Raw genomic sequence first — 27,093 nt, forward strand, 5'->3', positions numbered from 1 at the left:
CTGAGCTACATTTTAAACTATTTCTTTTACATTCTTTGTTTATCCATCTCTTTACTTTTGTGTGTGCTCTCATGAGTGTGCATGTGTGTACACGCCACAGCACACATGTATGTGGAGATCAGAGGACAACCTGGGGAAGTCATTTGTCCTTCTGATCATGTAGATTGCAGGGATTAAACTCCAGCCATCAGGCTTGCTGGCTAGTCCCTTTACTTGCTGAGCCATCTCCCTGGCCCTGTTCTCTCTCTCTCTCTCTCTCTCTCTCTCTCTCTCTCTCTCTCTCTCATCTTTTAAGACAAGGTTTCTCTGTGTAGCTCTGTCCATCCTGGAACTCACTCTGTAGACAAGGCTGGCCTTGAACTCACAAAGCTCAGCCTTCCTCTGCCTCCCAAGTGCTGGGATTAAAGGCGTGTAGCACCATAGCCCAACTTAAACAGTATTTTTTTTTCAGAGTGCAGTCTAACAGCCAGAAATTTTCCTGAAAGATCTTTAAAGATATCTTCCCCAAAAAGCAATTCAGTACATTGTGGGGGCTGTCTGTTTACATCTTAGATGGTTATCCCCAAAAGTGCCGGAGGAAATGTCCACACCGCTGAATTGTGTCTCTTCCCCCTTGCACCTACAGAGCCGGACAAGATACAAAACCTGCACTGCCGCCCTCAGAACTCGACGGCCATTGCCTGCTCTTGGGTACCGCCTGATTCCGACTTTGATGGCTATAGCATTGAATGTCGAAAAATGGATACCCAAGAAATCGAGTTTTCCAGAAAGCTAGACAAAGAAAAATCTCTCCTCAACATCATGATGCTAGTGCCTCATAAGAGGTACCTGGTGTCCATCAAGGTGCAGTCGGCGGGGGTGACCAGCGAGGTGGTTGAAGACAGCACCATCACTATGATAGACCGTAAGTGTTTCCCAAAGGTCTGCAAGTGGGCTCCTGTCACACAGGGTAGAAGGCTTTGCGTCTCCATCTCTCTCAGTTATTTCCATCACTCCCATCCCCTTGCCCACAGTCCATTATATATATATATAATGGTTATATATATATATATATATATATATATATATATATATATATAACCCTGTCTCGTTATTACATGGAGCAGAGGATCAAATGGCTCCAGGAAACATCGACATTTCTCTGAGTAGAGTTCTCCAGTAACTAACAAGTCAATGTTAACATGCGCGAACGAGACGGGATTTAAGTGCCTCGTCCAGTTAGTCTAGAACTAGTGGAGCTCTTAAGGAACTGAATGCTACAGCCTGAGAAAACCCTGCAGAAAAGACGCCCCTTTTGCTGGCCTCTTTCAGACTTCACCTCTCTGACCTGTTCAGGAGGAGAGAGTACCCCTATGACCCTTCTTGGCTTCCCACCTCTTTTTCTAGGCCCTCCTCCACCGCCCCCGCACATCCGTGTGAATGAAAAGGATGTGCTGATCAGCAAATCTTCCATCAACTTCACCGTCAACTGTAGCTGGTTCAGTGACACCAACGGAGCTGTGAAATACTTCGCAGTGGTGGTGAGAGAGGCTGACGGTAAGTAACGACGAACCGATGAACTCGGAGACACAGAGCTTCCTTCTTAAAGGTCATGTGAGGGCTCCTTTGACCACAAGTTTGAAGAGTAGAAAATTAAGTTTTCAATACTCAGTTCTGTCTCTGTGAGATACAAGGAGATAGTTACAAGCAAAGCTGCCCGGAGGCTCTTGGCAACGAAGCCTGTTATAAAGATAACTAAAGATAACCCTGACATCTTTGAGCATAAAGGAGAATTAAAAAATAACAAAACAGTAACCATTGAGCTAAACAGAGTTGCCCACACTTGAAGAAGTCAGCCCCCAAGCTGAGACAGAAGGGCTATTTAAGTTTAAGACCATCGAGTGCTATGTAACAAAAGCAATTTAAAAAAAAAAAAAAGTACAACTTGTTTTTAGAGCACATACTATTTCCCAAGCAATATTGGAAATGCAAAATGCAATATCATCTTGGCTACCCATCAATTTCATTCACTTCTTTTTTTTTTTTCATAATTCCGCATTTAAGTAGCAATCTACCTCAAGATCATTTATCTCTTTGTCCCAAATGCCTCTGACAGCCAGATATTCCCAAACTATGCATCAATTCCCAAAACTTGCCAAAAGCTTACAAGGGAGAAATGATGTTCACTTGAAATATCACTCTTTTACAGAGTTTGTTTTTCTGAATTCTGCTTGCTTAATCTTACTGTTGCTTGTTTTGAGTGGCAGGCTTTTTCTTTTTCTTTTTTCTTTTTCCTTTGTGTGTGTGTGTGTGTGTGTGTGTGTGTGTGTGGCTCAGTTCGATCTTTCCCACACTTTGTAGCCCAGGCTGACCTGAAACTCATGAGTCTTCTGCCTCAGTTTCCTCAGGGCTGGGATTACGGACATGCAATTACCAGACCCAACTCTTAAATTTTTTTATTAAATGTATTTATTCACTTTACATGGCGATCAAAGCCCCCTCCCTCCTCCCCTCCCACCCTCTTTCCCTTTTTCTTTCTCCCCTTCTCCTCAGAAAAGGAGATTCCTACCGCCTCCCGGCTCCTGTACCAACCCACCCTGACACACCAAGTCAGATCAGGACTAAATGAATCCTCTTCCACTGAGGCCAGACCAGGCAGCCCAGCTAGCGGAAAGTGATCCAAAAGCAGGCAACAGCCAACTCTTACTTTTTAGCACTATATTTCATTGTGCAGTTTTGTAGACTATGCAGGGACCACCCAGTTTCCACAGACTGGGCAAATGCTACGCAGTAACGGTCACACCATTATACACACTGAATTGTGACCTTTGGAGTTGATTATTGATACATTCAGTCAAAGCGCCTACAGGCGGTGTTGAACTGGAGGTACAGCTATACAAGCATTCACTTGCTGTTAAGGCCTTAAGTGTTATTCTCCAAAATAGATTCCAGAGCGCACAGTCTATTTCGCCTTCCTTATATTTCTCAGAATTATCTAAGGTGCTATACATAAATTTCTTAAGCATCTCTAACCAACTTTGGGCCATTTATGAGCAAAGGGAAATTTTTAAACATGACAAACACTAGAACAATTTCTAGACTAAATGGTGTTCTAGTTTCACTGGATATTTAACAGTCTGTATGGTTTTACATTCTGTTTCATTGTACTAAATTGGTTATGCATAATTAATTAAATAATTTCAAGGGTCAATGGTGCATCCCTGATTTCCTCACACCCTGGGATTGGAGATAAATTTGTGAGCTGTGAACAGACTTTAATTAGGCGGCAATGAACATAATGGGCTTCCACATGCATCTAGGGCAGTGACCAAAATCTCATACCCATAGAACCGCTGGCCCTGCGCTCCACAGCCAGGTGGGTCTCCGTTAGCAGTGTCCTCAGAGTTGGGTGATGGTCCCTAAGAACCCAAGATAACAAACCAGCCAGCCACTCATCTTAAAGGCAATACTAATTTTCAGATATTGCCAGCAAAATGATATATCCATTTCAGGAAAGGTAAATTAACGCCCAAACAACCAGCCAAATACAGGAAATCACCTCTTGTCTGGGACATATGTACACTGGTCCAAGGGAGCTCTACTGGCTAATGCCACGGAAGAAGGGATTTATAAAAGGAGGGACCCAGGGAACATTTTGAAAGGTGCTTTGTGGTTTCAGTGGGGTCCTTAGGAAGAGAGAAGTAAAGTAGAACCCCAAAGTCCTTGTCTAGAGCCTTTTTCTGATGAGACCGGATAAGCTAGGGTCAGATGGAAGGGGAGGAGGACCTCTCCTATCAGACTAACAGAGGGGCACAGGAGGAGATGATGGAGGGAGAGTGATACTGGGAGGGGAGGAGGGAGGAGACTACAGCTGGGATACAAAGTGAGTAAACTGGAATTCATATAAAAATAAAAATTAAAAAAAAAACGGGTCCTCAGAATATGAGGACCTCAGTTCTTGGAATTAATCTCTTCTGGGGAATTCCTTCTCTACACAAGTCTGTTTCCCCAGATGCAATCATCAATAAAATACCAATAAATCAGTAAAAAATATTTCTAAGAGATACTCACTGTGAGCAGATCTTATTAAACAAAGTCCAAGGTGCTGTGACAAACCCATTTCTTGAAGGACATTGGAGGTAGAATCTCATCTCTATAATATTTTCCTTATTTATTTTTTATTATTAAATTTTTATTTTTTATGTGAATTACAGTTTATTCACTTTGTATCCCAGCTGTAGCCCACTCCTTAATTCTCTCTCAATCCCACCCTCCCTCCCTCCCTCCGTCAACTCCTCCTATGCCCTTCTCCAAGTCCACTGATAGGGAAGGTCCTCCTCCCCTTCCATCTGACCCTAGCTTATTAGGTCTCATCAGGACTGGCTGCATTGTCCTTCTCTGTGGCCTGGCAAGGCTGCTCCCCCACCTCAGGGGGAGGTAATCAAAGAGCCATCCACTAAGTTCATGTCATAGACAGTCCCTGTTACCATTATTAGGGAACCCATTTGGACACTGAGATGCTATTGGCTACATCTGTGCAGGGGTTCTAGGTTATATCTATGGATAGTCCTTGGTTGAAGTATCAGTCTCAGAAAAGTCCCCTGTGCCCAAATTTTTTGGATCTGTTGCTCTCCTTGTGGAGCTCCTGTCCTCTCCAGGTCTTTCTATCTCCCCCTTCTTTCATAAGATTCCCTGCACTCTGCCCAAAGTTTGGTTAAGAGTCTCAGCATCTGCTTTGATACCCTGCTGGGTAGAGTCTTTCAGAGGCCCTCTGTGGTAGGCTTCTGTCCTGTTTCCTGTTTTCTCCTTCTTCCAATGTCCATCCGTTTGTCTTTCTGAATGAGGATTGATCATCTTACCTCCTTCTTGCTTAGCTTCTTTAGGTGTACAGATTTTAGTATGTTTATCCTACATTATATGTCTAATATCCACTTACAAGTGAGTATATACCGCGTGTGTCTTTCTGCTTCTCAGATACCTCACTCAGGATGATCTTTTCTAGATCCCACCATTTGCCCGAAAATTTCATGATTTCCTTGTTTTTTATTGCTGAGAGTATTCCATTGTGTAAACGTACCACTATTTCTCTATCCATTCCTCTGTTGAGGGACATCTGTAAATGGGACCTCATGAAATTGAAAAGCTTTTGTAAAGCAAAGGACACTGTCGTCAGAACAAAACGACAGCCTACAGACTGACAGAGGGCTAATATCCATAATATATAAAGAACTAAAGAAGTTAAAAAGCAACAAATCAAGTAATCCAATTAAAAAATGGGGTACAGAGCTAAACAGAGAATTCTCAACAGAGAAATATAGAAAGGCAGAGAAACAATTAAAGAAATGCTCGACGTCCTTAGTCATTAGGGAGATTCAAATCAAAACAACCCTGAGATTTCACCTTTTACCCATCAGAATGGCTAAGATCAAAAACTCAAGTGACAATACATGCTGGAGCGGATATGGAGAAAGGGGAACCCTCCTCTAATGCTGGTGGGAATGTAAACTTGTATAACCACTTTGGAAATCAATCTGGTGTTTTCTCAGACAATTAGGAATAGTCTTCAAGATCCAGCCATACCACTCCCAGGCATATATCCAAAAGATGCTCAAGTATACAACAAGGACATTTGCTCAAACATGTTAATTATTAATATTTTCCTTATTAATTATGCTTTTTTTCCCTCAAGTAGCATCAAAAGTTCACAGTGCCCAAATACACAGGAGGCTGGGTGGAGAAGGAGGGCATTCTGGGAAGTGCTCAGAGCGAGCCAGGATTTGAGCCAGAATCCAATTGTACTCAAGATTAACAGCAGCCTGTCACCTCTGGATCTGCATGTTGTCCTTGGGGGACAAGTGCTCTGCCTTGGGACATGATTTTTCTTATCTTTTCTCTGTCTCCCAGGTCATTCAAGCTTCTGCAAATACAGTCAGTTTGACAGGGTACAGAGATTAAGTAGCTTCCCTCTCTTGACGAGGAGCTACCAGTCATCTGGAGCTGTGGCACAATGTTATTATCTGATGTACCTGATTATTTGATATTCTAGAAAACTGATTGTGCATGTGTGTGATCATAAAATTATTTACACTCACCTAAGAAAAAATAGTTTCATCGCATCTTTTGAGATCACAGAGTCTGTATCATGGGATAACAGAAGATAGTGGATGAACATATAGCCTTGGGGATATAGCACTCCATACACACACAGACACACACACACACACACACACACACACACACACACACGTGTCTTTAACTGTGGGTCTTCTCCTGCAGGCATGGATGAGCTAAGACCAGAACAACAGCACCCTCTCCCTTCCTACCTGGAATACAGGCACAACGCTTCCGTTCATGTCTACCAGACCAATTATTTTGCCAGCAAATGTGCTGAAAGTCCTGAGAGCAGTTCTAAGAGCTTCAACATCAAGCTTGGAGGAGAGATGGACAGCCTTGGCGGCAAATGTGATCCCAGTCAGCAACACTTCTGTGATGGACCGCTGAAGCCACACACCGCCTACAGGTTAGACGCGCTGCCATCATTTGCTAGAGAGACGTACCGCATTATGAGGTGCTCAGCTGCCTGAGCGCCTGCTACATATGAGCTCCTGAAGATTAATAGCCTACACTGCAAGAGTACTCTATATTATAGAGGGTAATTTATAAAAGTTGGGCTCCTGCCTCCATTCACAGATAATGTGCAAACAGGGTTTTCAACATCATACAGAAGTTCCAACGCATTGTTTGAAGCACCGAGGCCTTTTAAAAGATCGTTTTTTCCCCCCTGATGCAACTGCTTAAGCATTTGTCAAGTAATTTACGATGCTCACTGTTGTGAAAATCTTCAAATAGACTGAGTTTAGGCAGACCCAAACAATATGAAGTGCTATCATACACTTTCAAGACTGAAATTATACTTCCTCTCGAAAGTGCATAAATACAAAAGTGCTCTGGACCCAGACTGAAGGGAGCACCGTTGAATGGGAACACCTGTTCTTCTCTCTGAGGGGCAGGTGAATGCAACAGCTGTTTGCTGTTGGCTCCCAGAAAGCACAGCTGCAGCTAACAGACTTCCAGCCCTAGGAATGTGTGGCATTCTTATTCTGCATTGTGTTTCCAAAAGCAAACAGAGGCACCCCAATCAGCGATCAGCATCCCCAAGAGAAAGGAAACCTATGCTCCTGTTTTGGAAGATAAGGCTATAGACATTTTTTTTTTCTTTTCTTTTTTTTTTTTTTTTTTTTTTTTGGTTTTCTGAGAAAAGGTTTCTCTGTGTAGCGCTGGCTGTCCTGGACTTGCTTTGTAGACCTGGCTGGCCTCAAACTTACAGAGATCTGTCTGCCTCTGCCTCCCTGAGTCCTGGGATTAAGGGCATGTGCCACCATATCTGGGGGGGGGGGGCATACACCACACACACACACACACACACACACACACACACACACACACAGAAATGCTGAACAAAGGAATGTTTCATACTCTGCATGGAAGAGAATAGGACAATGTGAGGTTTCATTTTGCCATTCTGAATGGCATGCAGTTTAAAATTTAAAAATTATTTATTTCTGAAATTTTCCGTGTAACATTTTTGGGCCACAACTGACAAGGTAACTGAAGTGGCACAGGGTGAATCAGCCAGAGGGGGCAACGGTACTGTATTCCACAAGAAAAGCAAGTAAGAAACTATGACGTTTATGTCTAGACCAGGGCCACCAATCTTCCAGCGAGTGCCAAGGCCCTCTGGAAAGCCCCACCATCTGAGCTCCAGCCCTGCTACTTTTTAGCTGTGTCATGCTATAAGCTGCAGCCTAGCTCTCCAGTCCTTGCCGTCTCCATCTGCACATCATCACAGAGTTGTCCTGAAGAGTCATGTATGGGACAGATCAAGCCTCATCACACCACACCTGTGATTCCCACTCATTTACAAGCTCTCGAGATCCTACCATTTGCCCTCTAACCCCTCACTCCAACAAGCTTCCGGTGGCATGGCTCTCCTACATCTCTGAATCTTTGAAATTTGTTTTCGTGATCTTCGGGATGCTTTCCACTCCTGCTTATAAAGGCAGCTCACTCTTCAGCCAGCCCCATACCTGCCATCCACAGCTGGCGGATAGATTCGCCCTTTGGTTCACTGACAGCCCCTAGCCCTACATCCTTGAGTCCTGCATTTTTTTCCCTCTACAGAATTACTTGCCCTCTTCGTTGCACTTCGGAGGTTTGGGGTAACTGAGGAGCTAGACGTGTCATTGATTACAATACACTGCAGCAAGTACTTGGCACGAAATTGCTCATAGAATGTTTACGAACAAAGGAACCAGCCAAGAGGAACCCTGAAGAGTTTCGCATTCTTCCAGCTTCATCAGGTCACAGGGCACACATTTGTTTTCTAGACCTCAGCACTCTTGTATTTTGTAGTTGTTGTTGTTTTACATGAGGAGGACAATGTAGCAGAGAGTTGGTAAGAGGAGGTGTAACTTCTCAAAGCACATGGAAGAACCACATAGAAAATAGCCTGTGTGGCCAGAACTCTGCTGATCATCGCCATAGTGACCCTTCTCGTTGTCAGGCTTCTTTTTTTTTTTTTTTAATTCCATGTTCATTCCTTATCAGTGGCACTCCATTGGACACATTGTATCTATGGGTTTGCTGTCTGATTTCCCCCATGGGATTAGAGTTTCTGAGATGGTAGGGATCTTGGTTTGTTTTTTTTCCTCTCATTATCCTTATTATCAGTGAGTGACTCTATGAACCCATGTCTGATTTCATAACTCATCTGACCCTACATATGAAACAACCAGCTACCCACCGTTTCCCCTTGAACACAATCTTCAGCCCACCTTACTGTGCTCCAGCACAGATTTACATTTAAATGAACTTGTTTTCTTTCAGAATCAGTATCCGGGCTTTTACACAGCTATTTGATGAGGACTTGAAAGAGTTCACAAAACCTCTCTACTCAGATACATTTTTCTCTTTGCCCATCACCACTGAGTCAGGTAAGTCTAACACTTGCAGCCAGTCACTGTGTCAACCACAAGAGCCTGTAGTGGGGAGGGGTGGGGAGCTGCCGGATGGTGGGAGGCTATTCATGTCCCCTTGGATTTTAATCTCCACGTGACCGTGAACTGATGTGGATCAGGGAGATTACACCAGTTCTATAAAACAGACCAGAAGGAGATTAATCTTCAGAGAAGGTGGAAGTACACAATGTTCTTCCACTAAAAATGAATTTCCGAGTGAATGAAAAACATCAATATTAAGAGCTTACATGGATCAAAGTGTAAGTTGGCACAAAGGGCTCTTCGCTGTAGGTGGGACAGAAAATGCACATACAGAGTCGGTTCTCTGTGTCCACAGGTTCAACACTGTGAATCAAAAATATATTCAAGAGCTAAGTTGTGTTTGTGCTAGTTTTAAACAAACTTTCTTTTCATGCCCGTTGCTCTGTAAACCAACACAGCCTACCAGCTGCTGACACAGCATTCACATTGCAACGGTATTCTAAGTCAATCCAGAGGTGTCCTACAGCACAGAGGGGGCATAGGGGTCATATGCACCACCACTTAGGCATGAGAGTCTTGGAGACAGCTCCCCTCAAACACTATGTGTACATGTAAAAGAAGGGATGAGGAAAACCATTAAAGTATTAATTTTATATCCAACAATCGCAACGGCAAAGGTGATTTTTGTCTTCCTTTGGTTTGTTATGTTTTCTTTTATGTTATTTAAAAACCCTGGGCTGGTGAAATGGCTCAGTCAGTGACAGAGCTTGCCTCCAAGCCTGACAACCTGAGCTTGAGCTCCCAGGATCCTCACAGGAAAGGAGAGGACCTCCCCATCTTGCACCGTGGCATACATAGCACACGTGCCCATGAAGCTCTTCCCGCTACATGGAAGGGCCCAAATCCTATCCCCAGCACCGCAAATAGCAACAATAATTTTAAAACCTCAAATGTAAATTTTAAAGGCTTTGCATAAATGTTTGGAGGAAACCAGTGTCCTAAGTGTGAGGGACAGCTTGGGCAGTCATGGTGAGTGACCCTTGCTGGTCACCCCTTTGGCGATTCTGAAGCTATTGCCACCTACGTTTCAAATATGGGAGACTGTGGTACCAAGAGGCTAAGCGAGTCGCCCAATCTGTTTCAGCTGGTATTTAGACACAGTCTGTCACACCCTGTGGCCTCAGCACTGCCCTGCCTCTGATTATCAACAGTGCGCTGAGAATCGCGTGACTCCCGTCAGCTTGTCCCTTGAAACATTGTCCCATGACACAACTTCCCTCATCTGGTTTGCCTCAGGGCTCAACTTTTCCGTCTGAGGACGTTGTGCTGCTCTCTCCTGCTGCACGATGAAGGGTGGCCCAGCCCCCAGACCGTTCTATCTGTTCCTAGCAAACACAGGGATAAGCTCCTTCATCTAGTCCAAAGATGGATCAGAAGCCAGCTAAGAGGATTTACATGTATTTGTCCATAATTTATTATTAAGTAGAGATTTTGTAAACACAATTCTTTCCTATCTGAACTATCATCATGTAAAAAAAATATTATGTAGTTCAGTGAAAGAAAGTGCTAAGCAAATATTCAAAGCAGAACCATAAGCACATTAAAAGGAAAATGATAGTGATGATTTGAGTAAAGAAAGTCAGTATAGAATAACCAGACCTAATGTGGGCGGCTCCACACAACTACACAGGAGAGGACAAATAGGAAGGCTTTCCAAAGAAAACACAGGAGGAAATCTGCGTGACCCTGAGCTACAAAACAATTTCTTAGGTAAAATATTAAAAACATAGGAAAAAGAGAAGAAGATAAACTACTGGAGTTAGTTCACCAAAATGAAAGTCTTTTGTGTTTGAAAGACAGCAGTTAACAACTGAGAAGATGACCCTTGGAAAAAGAGAGAAATAGTTGCAAATTGTTAATAGTCAATAAACTCTTAAGACAAATACAGCTGGCAGTTAAGAGCACTGGCTGCTCTTCCAGAGGCCCCGGGTTGGAGTCCCAGCACCTCAGTGGTGGCTTACAACAGTCCATAACTCCAGTTGCAAGGGATATGACACACTCTTCAGGGCTCTTCAGGCACCGGGTACATACGGTGTCCATGCAGACATGCAGGTAAAACACTGTCCACATAAAAAGAAATAAAGCGTTAAAAATATGTTTAAATAAAATGAGCAGAGGATCAAAGCTGTTCCAAAGATGCTCAAGATGCTAAGAAGCAAATGAGCACGTTAGTGGTTAGTGAAGTGCCAGTCAAAACCACTGAAAGATGCCATGCGTTTACCACGAAAGGGCTGCTGGGTGAAGGGAGCCTCCCGCATTGCTTGGAAGAAGATAAAATAGGATAGCTGCTATAGATAGATGGTTTTGCAGCGCCTGAAAATATACTGTCACATGACCCAACAATTCAACATTTAAGTAAATACCCAAGAGAAATGAAAACACGTCCGCACAAAACCTCACATGGATACTCATAGCAGCGTCCTTCAAAGTTCTAAAAAAGTAGACACAACTTGAATATATATCAGCGAATGAATAAACAATATATGATGTGTTCATACAATGAAATGTTTAGCTGTAAAAACTAATAACTCTTGATATATGTGATTTAGATAAGCCTTGAAGACATTATGCTAAGTTAACAAAGCCAGTTACAAAAAGCCACCTATTTATGACTTAATTTCTATTAAATGTCCAGAGTAGACATATCCATAGATAGGGAAAGTAAATTAACTATGCCCAGGCTAGAGAAAAATGATAAATGGGAAATGACTAATAGATGTGAGTCCACTTCCCTGGATATTAAAATGTTATCAAGTTATTTGTGGTAATATGTGCAAAATTACTGTGTATACCAAAAACTATTGAATTCTGCCATTTAGATGGGGTGAATTATATGGTTTGTTAATTATAATTCAATAAAACTGAGGGATGTTGGTTGTGATGGTACACATTTGTAATCCAAAGTATCAGGATGCTAGCATAGGAAGAACAACTGAGCCTTGAAATCCAAGACAGGACCAATCTAGACACCATAGTAAGACCTTGTCAAGGAATCAGAAAGAAAAGAGAGATGAGGAAGGGATTGGGAGAGAGGAAAGAAGGGAAGTGCAAAGAGGGGGAAGGGAGGGAGGAGGGACAAAGGAAAGAAAAATAAAGATAATAAATGTGAGATGTTGTCAAAATAACTTACTAATTGGCTGGAGTTTCTAAAACCCCAGGGACTGTATAATTCTTCACATAGAGGTCCATTAACAGTGTCACACAGCTCTGAGTGATACATCATCAACTCCCAAAGTTGGTAAACTTTTACTCTGGAACCAATGTGACTATAATAGGACGTAGGCAACCCTTCATCTGAGCTGCCTGCTCATGGCCTTGGGAGAGTCAATACCTCACTGCGGGCATCTTGAATGGCACTAATAACAATGTCACTTAGGAAGACAGCTTTCCTAGCCATCAAAATGGTTTCTTAACACCAATTTTCTCTTCTTTCGTTGCTTGTTTCTGTCTGGGTTATCACAGAGCCCTTGTTTGGAGTTATTGAAGGTGTGAGTGCTGGCCTCTTTCTAATTGGCATGCTGGTGGCCCTTGTTGCCTTCTTCATCTGCAGACAGAAAGTTAAGTAAGTACAAACATGTCTTTAATGATCAGGCTCACAAATATAGAGGTGCTACTAAAAATGCCCTTTAGCCTGAACGGGGAAAATGGCTTCATTTCTCCAGATGAAATCACTATAGTTGGCTTAGTCCCCAAACAATAGGAATAGGGGCCGCCTCTGACTCTTGCCTCCTGCTAGGTCCCTTTCCACTAGCTGGTCTCCTTTGTTGCTCCCTCCCCGGTGGGAGAGGCTGCACTTACTCCTGCTGAGATTTGTGGTGGATTGGTACCCCTTTGGGGGCTTCCCCTTCTGTGGGAGGAGGGAGGGGAGAGTGGGGGAAGGGTCGTATTCGGGTGGAACTGGGAGGAGAAGAGGGAGGGGGAAAAAAGAAGACAAAGAAAAAGAACAAGAATCAAAGTCTGAGTCCGGGAGTACCAGCTCTCCAGCTTTCCCACACACCAGTAATGAACAGGGCCCTCAGCAATGAATGAGAGGCCATCAATAGAGCTCCTTAAACATGAAACGAAATCCTTCTGTGCAGGCACAAGAGTCGAGGTGGTACATATCCTCATGAAGACAGAATTTTCCAAACTGTGTACCTGAAATGCCCTGAACAATATGGCTGACCTCCTCACCCTGGGATTTACTAGCCAAGCTAATTTCAGAAAGAACCAAAAAGAACGAGAGCTAGCACACACTTCGGTTTTTCCCATCTCCTTTTCCCCTCTTAAAGAGATGTTGGCTAAGTGCAGGCTTCTGTGGAATCTGGAGATTTCACATTTGCATGAGTGTGCGAGTGCGCACAGCCTCACTATACATGGGGGAGAGGCAGCCAAAGTAATATAAATAAAATAAAGAAACCTGTGTCCTACGTTTCAGCCACGGCCGGGAAAGGCCATCTGCCCGCCTGAGCATTCGAAGGGACCGGCCTTTGTCTGTCCATTTAAATCTGGGCCAGAAAGGGTAAGTGCCAACGTTTTGTTCGCTCAGTTTACTGAAAGATGAATTCTGTGAGATTTGCTAACAGGGTTCCTCTTTCTCTTTTGTCTGTCTACAGCAACCGGAAAACTTCTTGGTAAGCGAAAAATGTATTAATTAATCTGCTTTTGAAATAAAGCTGGTTTATAACACTTTTCCTGTTACTTCGGTAACTTCCTTTTCCTCTTGCTTTATTTTTAATTACAGCCCCATAAAGATAAATCAGTTTGAAGGACATTTCATGAAGCTCCAGGCTGACTCCAACTACCTTCTATCCAAGGAATATGAGGTACCACTCGGGCAGGCCCAGGGAAGATTTTGCTCCTCATTCGTAGACTCCCTTCTTGAATGTCACTGTGAACTCACAGTTGGGATGTTCAAGGTCTCAGAATAGCACTACTGTTGGGCACGGCTCCTCGAACAGCATTCCACCTATTCTCAGGGGCCAGCTTGAGCTCAAACCGCATAGCAAAGTACTTTCTGGATCAGGTAGTAGGACAAAATGAACACGTTTGAACACGTTTCAGTGGCGATGGTGTCAGTTCCGCAGCCTGGACGTTTGCTTGTCTGGCAAATGAGGTGGTTTGGAAACGAGTACCCAGGCTCTGAACACAATTCCGGCACCTGTGTCCCGGAGCATGCATTTATCATCTCTAAGGCTCCTCTGTAGGATGGTCTTAGGCGCCCCTCCCCCGTGGAGCTGTGGGATCAGAGCCCGTGTGTATGGAACAGCTGTTCTGTAAATTCTAACTCATGTACACATCTTTAGTTATTCTGTGTCTCAGGGGTTGTATGAGTTGCCTTATTTTTGGTTTCATATTCTCCATTTGCAACCAGGACTTGAAAGACGTGGGTCGAAGCCAATCATGTGATATTGCCCTCTTGCCTGAGAACCGAGGAAAAAATCGATATAACAACATACTGCCCTGTAAGTTTTGGGTTGGAATTCATGAGGCTATCACACAAAAGCCGTGTGAACGGTCACACTTGTGTGTGTGTGTGTGTGTGTGTGTGTGTGTGTGTGTGCGCGCGCGCGCATGCGCGTGTGTAGAATACCTGGCTATGTATGCTCTAGGGTCCTAAGGAACAATTCATGTGTTCCTGCACTTCTGTCACAGGGTAATGGCTACCAGTTAGCAATCTGCCTTGTCCTTACTCTCCCTGGAGACTCAGAGAATTAGCAGAGTTCAGAGCAGGGCTCCGACAGACTCAGTTGGGTTCACTTTATAGTTTCTAGTCAGTGTTTTGTTTTGTTTTTTTAAGAAAAGCAGCCTACCCAATCAGGGAATGCAATCGAAGGGGGTTTTTCTGGATACTATTTGTTCCAGAAGTAGAAGAGAGCTAGCTGGCCATTGCAGTAAGCAAGTGGAACATTGCAAAAATAAAACCACGGCTGGGGATTCACAATGTCTCTTGCGCCCATTGTTTGTAAGACAACTGTGTCACATGCCCCGAGTTAGTTACCCTGTCGGAGCCCCACCTATTAAACAGACATAGGAACGCTTCTCCTGAGGCTGCCCTGAGGATCAGAGATAAAGCAATCGTAATATCACGTTGCATAAATGAGAAATTGACCCCAAGGCACAGCAGCACATCTTTCGATAACTCTCCTTGCAGACGATGCCTCGAGAGTGAAGCTGTCCAATGTGGACGATGACCCATGCTCTGACTACATCAATGCCAGCTACATCCCTGTAAGTGAACTTCCGGGTCACAGTGCCCAGGATGATGCGTTGATGATGGCTACACAGGAGATTCTGAGCTGCCCCCTGCTCTGTCTATAAACACTTGCAAATTTTAAAAGACCCTGTCTGGTTGCCATAAAATACAGGCTGCTCAGTGCTATTACTGCTAAGCCCTGTTTCTCACAATGGCGATGGTCAGATGTGACTCTCACGAACCCAGGATGCGTGTTTAAAGGTTCTTTTCATTCTGTGGCCCTGAGATGAGGAAGATTAGAGATGCTCAATGAAGATGGGCCCCGTGCATAAGGCTGCCATGCCAGAAGGGCCAACCTCTTGTTATTTGGACCTTTGGAAACCACACACTGTTCAAAGTTGTGCTAAGTTCTGGGATCTGATGTTGGCTTCTGTCTTGCCAACCTCCCACATGTACCTCAGGGAAAGAGGCGTTAAAGGTCAGAAAAACCCAGATTTAAATTCTAATTCTGTTCCTGGTGGGCTCTGTGACACAGCGAATTCTGTCACCTCACTGAGCCCTGGATCGCTTTTCCAATAATGTAGGAAAACACCTCAAATTATCACCTATACATTCAATACATACTAATTAAGTAATAATTATGACCCAACCACTGAGATCTATCAAGGGCTTATATCTCTAAGTGAACTGTTGAACAATTGATGAGTTACAGGGCAGGGCTGTGTCTGCCACGCCAGAACAGCATCTCCTATACGACAGAGCACCAGCCTCATTCTGCCTTCAACACAGTCCATGCTGAGCTGGCAGAGGCAGGTAGAGCCTGGGATTTTGTATTTCTAACAAGCCCTGTGGAATCCCATCCCCGCCAGACAGAGGACCACACTGGGTAGCAGAGATTAGGGGTTGCCACAGAACATGCAGGAGGAGAATGTCACCCAATAGAGAGAAAGATGAAGGATGACTTCAGTCAGACAGACAAGGTGCTAAGGATAAATAAAGATTAGCCGGCGGAGAAGCAGCGTGTGGGTGGCTGGGTTGTGGATGGCAGAGCTGATGCAATATAGTGAGATCTTGAGCAAAGGCAATGACACAATGAGCTCCCACTAAGATTTGCAAGTAATTCCATATTGCTGAAGTGAAGAATGAATTAGCAAAAAAATATCTAGGTCACCATGGTTAGGATGAAGTCAGACCCTCGAGAGTCCAGACCCAATCCACCCTATCTGGTAGAAGCCTAGACATCAATGGCTCATTTTCCACTGAGTTTCCTTTGCATTACACTTTTTCCCAAATTATTGTGATGCCAATTATCCAAAAAGACTAAAATCAGTCCCCGGCACAGTCTACACACACACACAAACACACACAGGCACACACATATACACACACAGAGGCACACAGAGACACATGGACACACACACAAACACTAAACACACAAACTAGAGTAAAACTGTTTTTTATATTTCAGCTGGAATCCTCCATTTGCCTTTACAAACAGATCCACCTGATAAAAAGGAATGTGCCTTTTAACAATAGTCCAGTGCTCTAGCCTTTTCCTTCCTACTTTCAAGCCTTGACACTCGTGTCCATCTCTTATTCTCAACTCCAGGGCCTGCTGGAGATCTCCATATCATCTAATCTACGAGCTAACTCTTTGTTTACAGTTCTAAAGAGGCCCATTGTCACTGATTCTCCGTCTTGTAACTCCATCACAGGGAAACAACTTCAGAAGAGAGTATATCGCCACTCAGGGACCGCTTCCTGGCACCAAGGACGACTTCTGGAAAATGGCGTGGGAGCAAAACGTTCACAACATCGTCATGGTGACCCAGTGTGTTGAGAAAGGCCGAGTGAGTAAACAGCCCTCCTGACTCCCTGGCTCCGCTCTCTTGCTGTTATTCTGATGGCCCTCTGCCCTCCCTCCTCATCCAAAGTCACACCCGCAAAACCAAGTAGAGACCGTGGGAGAAGCTGTTAGGGAACTAAGCCGCGGTCAGACGTTTCACTCAAACCCATTTGCATGTGAAGCCTGGGAGAGTCAGAAGCAAAAGGGTGGAAAGATTACCTACCGCATGTATGCTGATTTGAGGGGGCCTCTCAGGAAAAAGTATTTTAGGCTGTACTGGCAGACACAAATGAGCTATTAGTCAAACCGCTTATATTTATAATCTCCATTTCTAATATTTGATATTATATGGCTACTTTTAGGATCAAAAAGAAACTTAAGAGCTTCATGTATGTATGTTGGATTCCCAGACTATCTTTCATCATCCTGGCTAGACTAGGACCTATGTCTTTCTCTGCAAGACTCTCCTTGTTTGACAATATTTATATGAGCTATATATAACTACACGTGTTGAGGAAATGGCCAAACTATGTGCATAGCCATGTAAACAGAAATTCAGTACACATATTTAGCTATATCTGCTGGCCTCGCCACATATAAAAAAGTAATGTTCATAGAATTTGATACCCAAGTCTACACACAGAAATACAAATACATACTTATAGTCAATGAATTCGCATATTACAAAAGATAGCGATTTAATAGGTACCACAAGACATAATCCAAAAACACTCAAATCTCTTTCCTTATCTCTTCATGCATAAAAAAGTTTAGCTGAGAGTTCTAACATCTCAAAGATCACTTTGGCTCGTGGTCCAGGTAAAGAATGTGATTTAAAAAAAAAAAAAAGTAAACAAATAGGTCCAAGAGGACAGTACCTTCCTCTGCTTGGTTAGGTCTTTCTTCAGAAAGAACATCTTCTCCCTTCTCCTTGAGGTTCTTTGGCTGGAATTGTAGGATGTGTATATCCTATGCACTGTGGCTTCAGCCCAAGAACAGGAGGTTTTAAATCATTCTTTGTCAGCTGGTGGGACCATACACTGAGTTAAAAAAAATAAATCAAGAACTCCTTAAGCTGTCCCACGGGTGAATGAATCTAACCACTGGGACCAGGGCCTGTTTGGGGGGAAGTTTCTTGCCATCCCTTGAAACAGTAGACCTACTTTGTCACTGGCCATGAGCAGGTTGACAGAAAGTAACAGTCAAGGTCAGGTTGTTTTAGCTGCTGATCTGGATCCCTAACTCAGGAAGGGACTTTGAGGAGGGAGGGTCCAGATCCACATTGCTGTCATGTCTCCAGGCACACATTTTCCTGTTTGTTCTCTTCCAGGTGAAGTGTGACCATTACTGGCCAGCAGACCAAGACCCCCTCTACTATGGGGACCTCATCCTGCAGATGGTCTCAGAGTCCGTGCTACCCGAGTGGACCATCAGGGAATTTAAGATATGCAGTGTATGTTAGTATGCTTGACTTCATTTTAAAACCCAACTTAGAAGCCAGGTACTGTGGTATGTATTTGGAATCCCAGCATTTGGGAGGTGGAGGCAGAATGAAGTTCAAGGTCATCCTCTATATACCTCGAGAGCTTGGGGCAAACCTAGGCTACATGAGGCCTTGTCTCAGGAAAGGAAAGGAAAGAAGAGGAAAAGAGGAGGAGGAGAAGAGGAGGACAGGAAGAAGAAAGAAAAAAGAAAGGAGAGGAGGACAGGAGGAGGAGAGGAAAGGAGAGGAGAGGAGAGGAGAACAGGAGAGGAAATGAGTAAAGGTGGAGGGAGAAACAACCCAATTTACAAAGAAGATTCTCTGTAAATCCTGCTTTTGCTGGTTCACAGCCTGTAGTTCGGACTGTGGAAACTCCTATGTGACACAGTTGTCAGAGGCTGTCTGCGTTTTTTCTCAGTTGTCCGTCTGATCACCTGTTCTCCACCCTGGCAGGAAGAACAGTTGGACGCACACAGGCTCATCCGCCACTTTCACTACACAGTGTGGCCAGACCATGGGGTCCCAGAGACCACCCAGTCCCTGATCCAGTTTGTGAGGACCGTCAGGGACTACATCAACAGGAGCCAAGGGGCGGGGCCCACCGTAGTGCACTGCAGGTGAGAGCGCCCTGGGAGACAGTCTCGGTGGAGGCCGAGTGGGCCTGCAGCCAGTGAAGGCTCCTCCACGCCAGCCAGCCTGCCTCACCCCGCGTCTATTATGCTCTTCTTCCTTCTCTCCTAACCTCGTTCTTCTTTACAGCTTCAGCTTTTCCACTTTCTTCACCTCCTACTTTGTTCTCCCCCTCACTCTCTCCATATTCGCTTTCCTACTGCATGAAACATAGAATCCTTAAGTGACTTCCAGGTCCTCCATAATGGGTCGCATCTCACCTTCAGTTCCATTTCTCGTCTCCTCCCCTCCCATTTTACACGGAAGTTAAACCCTACAAGTTTGTTCTTTTGTTTTGCTTGCGTCTAATTTTTTTTTAATTACTTTTTTCATGTTTTCATACAAGCCAGTGGGTTTCCTTGTCACGTTTTCATACATGTATGTCCTTATTCTTTACATTTGTGTGTTTTCCTCCCCCGTAGACCTCTCCCATATCTCCTGCCTTCCTCGGGTCAGCTGTCTCCTAGCGCCTTCTGCTTTCCTATCACATGTACTCCATTATCTTATTCTTTCTTAAGATTACTGTCTCTCCTCTCATGTGGGGAGACAGTCTCATCACACAGACACACACAGGAATGTACAAATGTATAATGTATAAGTTACTTTTCTGTTACTGCGACAAAAAAACCCTGAACAAGGCGACTAACAGGAGAAGGAGTTTCTTTGAGCTTAGAGTTGCAGAGGTTGGAGGGCATGATAGCAGGGACAGTGTGACAGCAGCAAGGCAGTTAGAACAGCATGCTGAGGGCTTACATGTTGAACTATAGGCAAGAAGCAGAGAGCAAACAGGAAGTGGAACATGACTATAAATACTCAAAGACTGCCCCTAATGAAACAGTTCCTCCAATAAGGCCACACATTCTAAACCTATCTCCAAGCGCACCACTGAGCGGAGATTGTGTTCGAATGCCTGAAACTGTCGGGGACATTTCCCATTCAAACCACCTCATATAATCTTTCACCTAGGTCCGTCCTGCACATAAGAGAAAACATGGCATTTTTATTCCCAGGTCTGGTGCATAGACTTATTCCTGTTTCCTTCAGTTCTTAACTCCTTGAGATAACTTTCTCTCTCAATCACCTGGGTAAGTCTTATCCATCTTTTAAGCTCCCTGCCGCAGACCTCCCCCACCCCCAGGTCTAGTAGCATGTTTGTGTGTCCACTGGGATTACTATCACAAACTACTGCAGCCTGGGTAACTTATAAACCATGGAGATTTACTTTTCACAATCCTGGAAGCTTTATGATCAAGCCACAGACAGATCGATGTCTCATAAGAACCTGATCTCTGAAGCTATGTATGGCATCCAGAGGAGGGAAAGCCGTGTCCTCACACAGATGAAGCCAGATGACAGACAAGCAAAAGGACCCAGCTAACTCACTCCAGCAGTCTGTAGCCAATTTTTGCTTTTAAACTTTCTTTTTCTCTCTTGACTTTTCCTCGCTTCAGTTCATCTGTCCATAAAAATCAAGTTAACATGCTATCTTTCTCTCTCTGGGGAGCCTGGTGTTTAGCTAATTAATGTTTGCAGCACACTTTGATCGTCCCAATTGAGTGGCACTAGGAAATAAGGGGCAGAGCATTGCTGCAGTAAAGAAAACAGCAAGTGTTTTACCTTCTCCCAGCAGCCGCGCACCCCAGGAGCCCTGCTTTTCTATATCCTTGGACCCCAGTGCTTTAATGCGAATGTGAAATAGTGAGGCGTCCCCAGCTTTCCAAAGAAAGGCAGGCATTTTCTTCCAGGAACACCAGAGAATTGTTCTGTGCCTTTCAATGTGTTCATTGCCAGCCCAAACAATCAGAGGGATTGTCCACAAAGAATGATACTTATTTAGAAAGAGTGGAACCCTGCAGTGGGAATGGGTGCCACGGTAAATGACGGATATGGGCAAAGTTGAGTTTTTAAGACGAAAGGTATGAGATTACATACGCTACTTGGTCAGAAGTCTCACTGGTCTTAGTGACCTGAGGCAGGAGTTGCTCTTGGCCCACCAGCAGAGGTGCCCGCACCGCCTTGGCGTGGCAAGGCGCCTTCCCTGGATTGCTGCAGTGCTCAAGCTAAAGATAACGTTGGTATGGAAACCTATGCCTGTGTGTAGTGCGTGAAAAGCAGGGGATGCATGGGGAATGAGAAAGAATTTCTTGTGGGACTATTCAGAGTCCTTATGAAAGTATTTATCACAGTGAGCAGACAGGCATGAGCTCTCCTTTCTCTGTATTCCCAGTTCTAATTTTGTCTGTGCTCAATAAGAACAAATTCATCTTGGTATCACCAACTGGCACAGCATCAAAGAATCCTGTATGAAGGAGAAATTTAGCAGTTTTTAGCAAAAATGATCATCCCCTGCAACCAACCCAGCGGTGACTTTCTAGCTATCACCGGCTCGGAAGTTGCCCCACGGATTCACAGTGATGTTCACTGCTGCACGGTTTTTAATAGAAAAACCAAAAATGATCTTCTGCCGTGTAGCATGGAGGGGACTGGCAGCAGTCTGTGGTCTCCTCAGAACAGATAACAGAAGTTGGAGGTCAAGCCAAGCGCACATGGCCGTGCCTGTGAGCCCAGCACTAGGAAGACTAAGGCAGAAAGGCCCTGAGTACAGAGCAAGCGCCTCCTCAAAACAACAACAATAATAAAGCGATGGGAAAGAACAAGGAAAGAAAGAGCAAGTGAAAGAGAGAGAGAGAGAGAGAGAGAGAGAGAGAGAGAGAGAGAGGGAGAGAGAGATGAAATTACTTCTGTATCCCAAATGAATAAACCACAAAACAATACTCACAATATTGAGTAGAGAACTTGGCAAAAGGATATGGAAAGAGTCTTAGCACTTCAGTAAATGTTCAAAACATATGGAATGTTCTTTTTTGGGAATTGAAGGTATGTAGAAAAAGTATAAAAAAAAATAGGCATGGTCCTGAAACATACCGAGGTCGGAGTGGTGCCTACAGCGGTGGGGTGAGGGATAGGAGGAATGGGGAAGCAGTGGACCACAGGGGCTCTCGCTTATCTTTCCCTGAGAGAGAGCATGCCTGTGGAAAGAAAGAATGCCTGTATTCTCCCAGTTTGAGAGACAGAAGAAAGATGGCCCGAGTCTCCTGCTATCATCTTGAAAGGGCAATGAAGTCAGAGGCCCCCGTCTTCCCTTTGCTTCTCTGCAGCGCTGGCGTGGGCAGAACGGGGACATTTGTTGCCTTGGACCGGATCCTCCAGCAGTTGGACTCAAAGGATGCTGTGGACATTTACGGAGCAGTGCACGACCTTAGACTGCACAGGGTCCACATGGTCCAGACGGAGGTAAGCCTTCCAAGATGGACACCAGTGCCTTCCGCACACCTAATCCACCGCTCCCTAGCCTGTCAGGACACTTGAGCAAGAGACAGAAGAGAACATACACATTTTCCAGGACTTCATATTTTGAAGCAAATCTCATTGGCCTTCAGCATTAGGTGTATTTTTTCCTGAGCCCCTCAGGGAAGAATCTACTTAGGTAAGCAGGAAGAGAGATAGAATATTTTGGAAAAGCTTTATATGTGGGGAACTGGCTAGCCCAGCCCACTTAGGAGCTCATTTTAAGGCAGGCTGGTGGAGAAGCACAGGAGCTTCCATAAGGAAGCTTCTGACTTTCTTCTCTCCCCAGCTCCACCCTCTCCATCTGCATCCTCATCTCAAATGCATACCCCAAGAGCTGTATAGAAGGAAGGTTACATGTTTCCCTTTGAGCACTGTTTTGACATTTGTAGGTGTTTTTCGTTGTTTTCAGTTTGGTTTGGGGCGTTTTGTTTGTTTTTTTAAGACAATGTCCCATGGTACTTATTTTCATTTCCAACCTGGAAAGCTGAGGCCCAGAGGCTAAAAAGTTTTGTACAAAATCCATAGTCCTGCTGGCCAGTGATGGCGCACACCTTCAATCCTGGCACTCAGGAGGCAGAGGCAGGTAGTGTTTGAAGCTTGCCTGGTCTACATAATTAGTTACAGGGCAGCAAAGGCTACATAGAGAAACCCTGTCTTGAGTGTATGGGTAGCACAAATTGGACTTGGTTGGGCTTTTTTGTTTGTTTGTTTGTTTGTTTGTTTGGCTGGTTGTTGTGGTTTTTTTTTGGGGGGGGCAAGGCACAAGGGTACAGGTATAGCTGGGAGCAATGGGAAGCTGGTGTGATTAGGATACATTGTATGATATTCCCAAATAATTTAATTAATATACATATTATGTTGGGAAAGTAATCCATAGCCATGAGGTAAGCAAGCTTGGACCTTGTTCTGGACCATCCTAGGCCCTTGAATACTGAGCCATCGCTCCATGGCCCCACAGTCAGTCTACACACAAACCCCACATATACCAAACACGTTTCACTCTCTCATCAGCACCCTCTAAAGCCCGGATTCTCTCATTGGCTTTCCCAAATCTTCGTTCAAGTAACTCAGAGGGAAAAGACAAAATCTAAAAAGCTTTCCATGGATAAAAAGTTCTATCTACTTGCTACCATCCAGTCACCGTAGCCATGGAAACCGTACAGGCAACAGGGCTCCGCAACCAGCATCCCGCAGCAAGGTTACCTTTGAGCTTTGTCGAATGCGCAGTTCTAAAAGCACTGTCCCCTAAGCTCTTTCTGGTGCAGCGTTATATTCGTATCCTGTGGAGCTCACCTTCTGGGCCACATTTGGCAGAAGCCTATGTTTCGGCCTCTCCTGTAGGCAGCGCCTACTCACCGGATCTGCTGCCGCCTTTGTACTCCCCTGAGTTGTGCGTGTGTCTGTCTGTCTGTCTCCTTATCTCTCTCACTCTGTTATTGTTTAGATTGTGATTTTTTAAGGATTATTTCGCTTTTATTTATAGGTGTGTGTGTGTGTGTGTGAGAGAGAGAGAGAGAGAGAGATAAGTACATGAGGGACCCCATGTCAAGGCCTCAAGATGACATGGGGTCCCCTGGGGCTGCGGCTGGCTAGGGGTGCCCCATCCATTGTGGGTGCTGGAAACTGAACTCTGAACCTCTTCAAACAAGTGTTCTTGACCACGGAGCCATCTCCCAGTGTCAGTTCTGTTCTGTTGGCACAGAACCTCACTGTATAGGCCAGATTAGCCTTGAACTTGAAATCCTTAATCCCCAGAACCATAAGGCTGAGCATGTACCAACATGACTAGCTAGTGCTTTCACGATAGCAGTTTCTCTACCACAGACTCAGTGTTTCAATAGGAAAGAATTCAAGAGCATACAAAACTTGGGCTATGTATAGTTGATTGGTAGAGTGTTTACCTAATGTGCACAGGTCTCTAGGTTTGTTCCCCCAGGACCGTGGGTTGGAGGCAGGGTCTTGACTAAGGAAACTAGGTAATCAGCATCCTTTAACCCAAACCCCCGCTTCTACAAATAGCAGCAACATGTTCTGTTCCATTTCCTTATCAGACAACCCCGCTCCTCCGTTCTACAGATTTCCGTGGTGGTCGTCTAGTCCTTGTGGTTTTGGTCATCTGGCTACTAGAGCGCAAGGCTTGGCAAACTATAACAGTCCCGGTGCTCCTCGGCTATTGCCAGGTCCCTCCTTTTGTGCCACAACAGAGGGCAGGCAGGTCATCACGTCCGTGCTGCTTGGTGAAGTCAGACAAAATTAATGGTGACTTCACTGGCAGGACCCAGCCTCTCACATCAGGCTTCCCAGTAACCACGCACTTCACGATGATTGCTGTCTATCTGTCATTTCATTTAGGGGACAGGGTCATATCACTCGTATCTTCCCCACCCCTGTATGAGCTCTGGGGAGTAGAAACTCTTCTGTCTCTGTATCACTTTTTAAAGTCTAGTTTACAAATGAGAAAAAAAAACCCTTCAATTATGTTGCTAAAAAGTCGGCGCCAGTGTCTCATTTCAGCATCACTTCCCACAAACTCAGACTATAATTAATTTGAAGGTTGGGGAGTAAATACCTAATACATTGTAAGTAATCTTGAGCCGTGTGTGTGGGAGGGTGTCTGTGTGTATATTAGGGCTCCTGGTTACTTTGAAATACAACTTGGGCTATGTATCACTTCCATGAACCTGTCCAAACTCTTGGCCCCAAACAGGGTGTCTATTATAAGCATCACTGCCTGGCTTTCAGAGCAGAGGCACCTGCCATGGACCAAATCTCCTCCTCTTTAGACATCGCCCCTTCCTTCTGTTCTTCTCTTCTCCTTTTCCCACTGTTCTGAAGAGTCTGTGCTTTTTTTCTCTCTACTTGCATTTTCAGTATCTGAGCTCCAGATACAGTAAATCTTTTTATTTCTCTCAGTTTTCACTCTGGGCCATGTCCTCCCCTCCTAGGCACACACTCCTCTTTCCCAAACCTAATCCCCCGTCCCTGTCCCTGTTTCCTTAACTTTTATCTAAGTACCTGCTCGCTGAGCCATTCTGCCTACATGTTACACTCATCTCCAACTCAAAATGCTCGACACCAAGGTGGGTACGGTGCTGCATGCCTGAAATCCAAGCACTCAGGGAGGCAGAGGTAGGCGGATCTCTGAAAGTTCAAGGCCAGCCTAGTCTCCAAAGTGAGTCCAGGGCAGCCAAGGCTAAACAGAAAAACCCTGTCTTGGGAAAAAAAAATGCTCAACACCAAACTCACTACCTTTTGGGAGGTATCCATGAACATGGTATACACACGTACATATCCTTTCTGTGTGAGTAGGAATGTGTATTGTATGCATGTGGAAGCGATAAGGGAACACTGGATGTCTTTCTCAGTTGCTGTCCACCTTATTTTTTGAGGCAAGGTCTCTCACTGAACTTTGATTCTGAATCACTCATAGTAAACCCCAGGAGTACAACTCTCTTTACCTCCCCATTGCTGGGACTACAGGCATGCACCACTACATCTGGCTTGTTATGAGTTCTGGAGAGCCAGCCTCAAGCCCTCTTGCTTATACAGCTAGCACTGAGCTGTCTCAGAGTCAACGCATTGGCCCAGGGTAGGGGCCTGTTGACTGAGATAAAAAGCGCATGGAATCCTGAACCACTTCCAGTGCCCTGCTTGTCCCTTGCACATTTCTCTGACTTTGAAAATAAAATAACCCTGAAATATAAAGTTGATATAATTTTCCTCTCTCCTTTTTTTTTGGGGGGGGGGCCTTAGCCAACCTAAATCCAGACAGCAATCAGGCATTATTTGTGTGGCTTTAAGCCCGTGTCACACTGGAAAAATTTCTACAGTCTTTGTAGTCTTGGATTCCCCTCTCCAGGGACTGCCTGACTTGTTTGGTTACATGAGGGGGCATGGATACAGAGGGCTATAACTCACAGCACAGGGCCTGTGGGTGATGGCTCCAGAACAGGAAAAAGGAATTTCTGAGCTCTACCCTGATTTGTCTGAGTCTACAGTGACAGGTGATCTCAGTTTTCTTGTACCTTGAGACTTTGGGATACAAAGGAATATGGGTCATCATCATTTCTGACGGTTACACAAACAGCAAGGATTTCTAGACAAAGAGGCAATAGGGGACTTGCAAGCATCTTTCCCTCTTTAGCCTTCTGCCTTGGGACAGATTTGTAGCCTAACTCTGAGAGAGACACTTTGCTATAGTAAGACCTTGTTGAGGGATATAGTAGTGGTTTTTGTCAGGCATTCTGACTGCTGTCATGAGGAGACACCAGGACATTGTGGGATGAAGTATCTCAGGTCTCATTTAAAAGACTATCCTGAAGGTCACCCATGACCCAGGCAATCTGTATTTTAGCCACACTGGACTCCCAACTCACTTTCACGTTATATTTGTCACGTGGGATGTCTTACTTTATTCAGGTTCTTTCAAGGTCATCTTTTCTAGCTTGATATTTTCTCTCTCCAAATGATCTCAAGAGCTTCCTGTCCTGCATGAACCTTTATACATAATTCTAATTTATTATCTTCTAGG

At 44.5% G+C, this 27,093-nt stretch overlaps 1 protein-coding gene across 2 annotated transcripts in view; it reads left to right on the forward strand.

The window, feature by feature from the left end:
- Positions 1–27,093, forward strand: part of Ptprb (protein tyrosine phosphatase receptor type B) — a 107,574-nt gene that overhangs the window by 71,264 nt on the left and 9,217 nt on the right. For both annotated transcript variants that reach the window (XM_021656151.2, XM_021656152.2), the window contains 14 exons: positions 626–904; positions 1,387–1,536; positions 6,256–6,499; positions 8,866–8,972; positions 12,501–12,600; positions 13,456–13,539; positions 13,634–13,651; positions 13,762–13,843; positions 14,392–14,482; positions 15,172–15,248; positions 16,929–17,063; positions 18,390–18,512; positions 18,996–19,159; positions 22,370–22,505. In XM_021656151.2, the coding sequence (XP_021511826.1) occupies positions 626–904; positions 1,387–1,536; positions 6,256–6,499; positions 8,866–8,972; positions 12,501–12,600; positions 13,456–13,539; positions 13,634–13,651; positions 13,762–13,843; positions 14,392–14,482; positions 15,172–15,248; positions 16,929–17,063; positions 18,390–18,512; positions 18,996–19,159; positions 22,370–22,505 (1,790 nt within the window). The remainder of the gene's footprint in view (positions 1–625; positions 905–1,386; positions 1,537–6,255; positions 6,500–8,865; positions 8,973–12,500; positions 12,601–13,455; positions 13,540–13,633; positions 13,652–13,761; positions 13,844–14,391; positions 14,483–15,171; positions 15,249–16,928; positions 17,064–18,389; positions 18,513–18,995; positions 19,160–22,369; positions 22,506–27,093) is intronic.

Source organism: Meriones unguiculatus, chromosome 2 (assembly GCF_030254825.1).
Source record: "Meriones unguiculatus strain TT.TT164.6M chromosome 2, Bangor_MerUng_6.1, whole genome shotgun sequence".
In the NCBI taxonomy this organism is placed as follows: Eukaryota; Metazoa; Chordata; class Mammalia; order Rodentia; family Muridae; genus Meriones; species Meriones unguiculatus.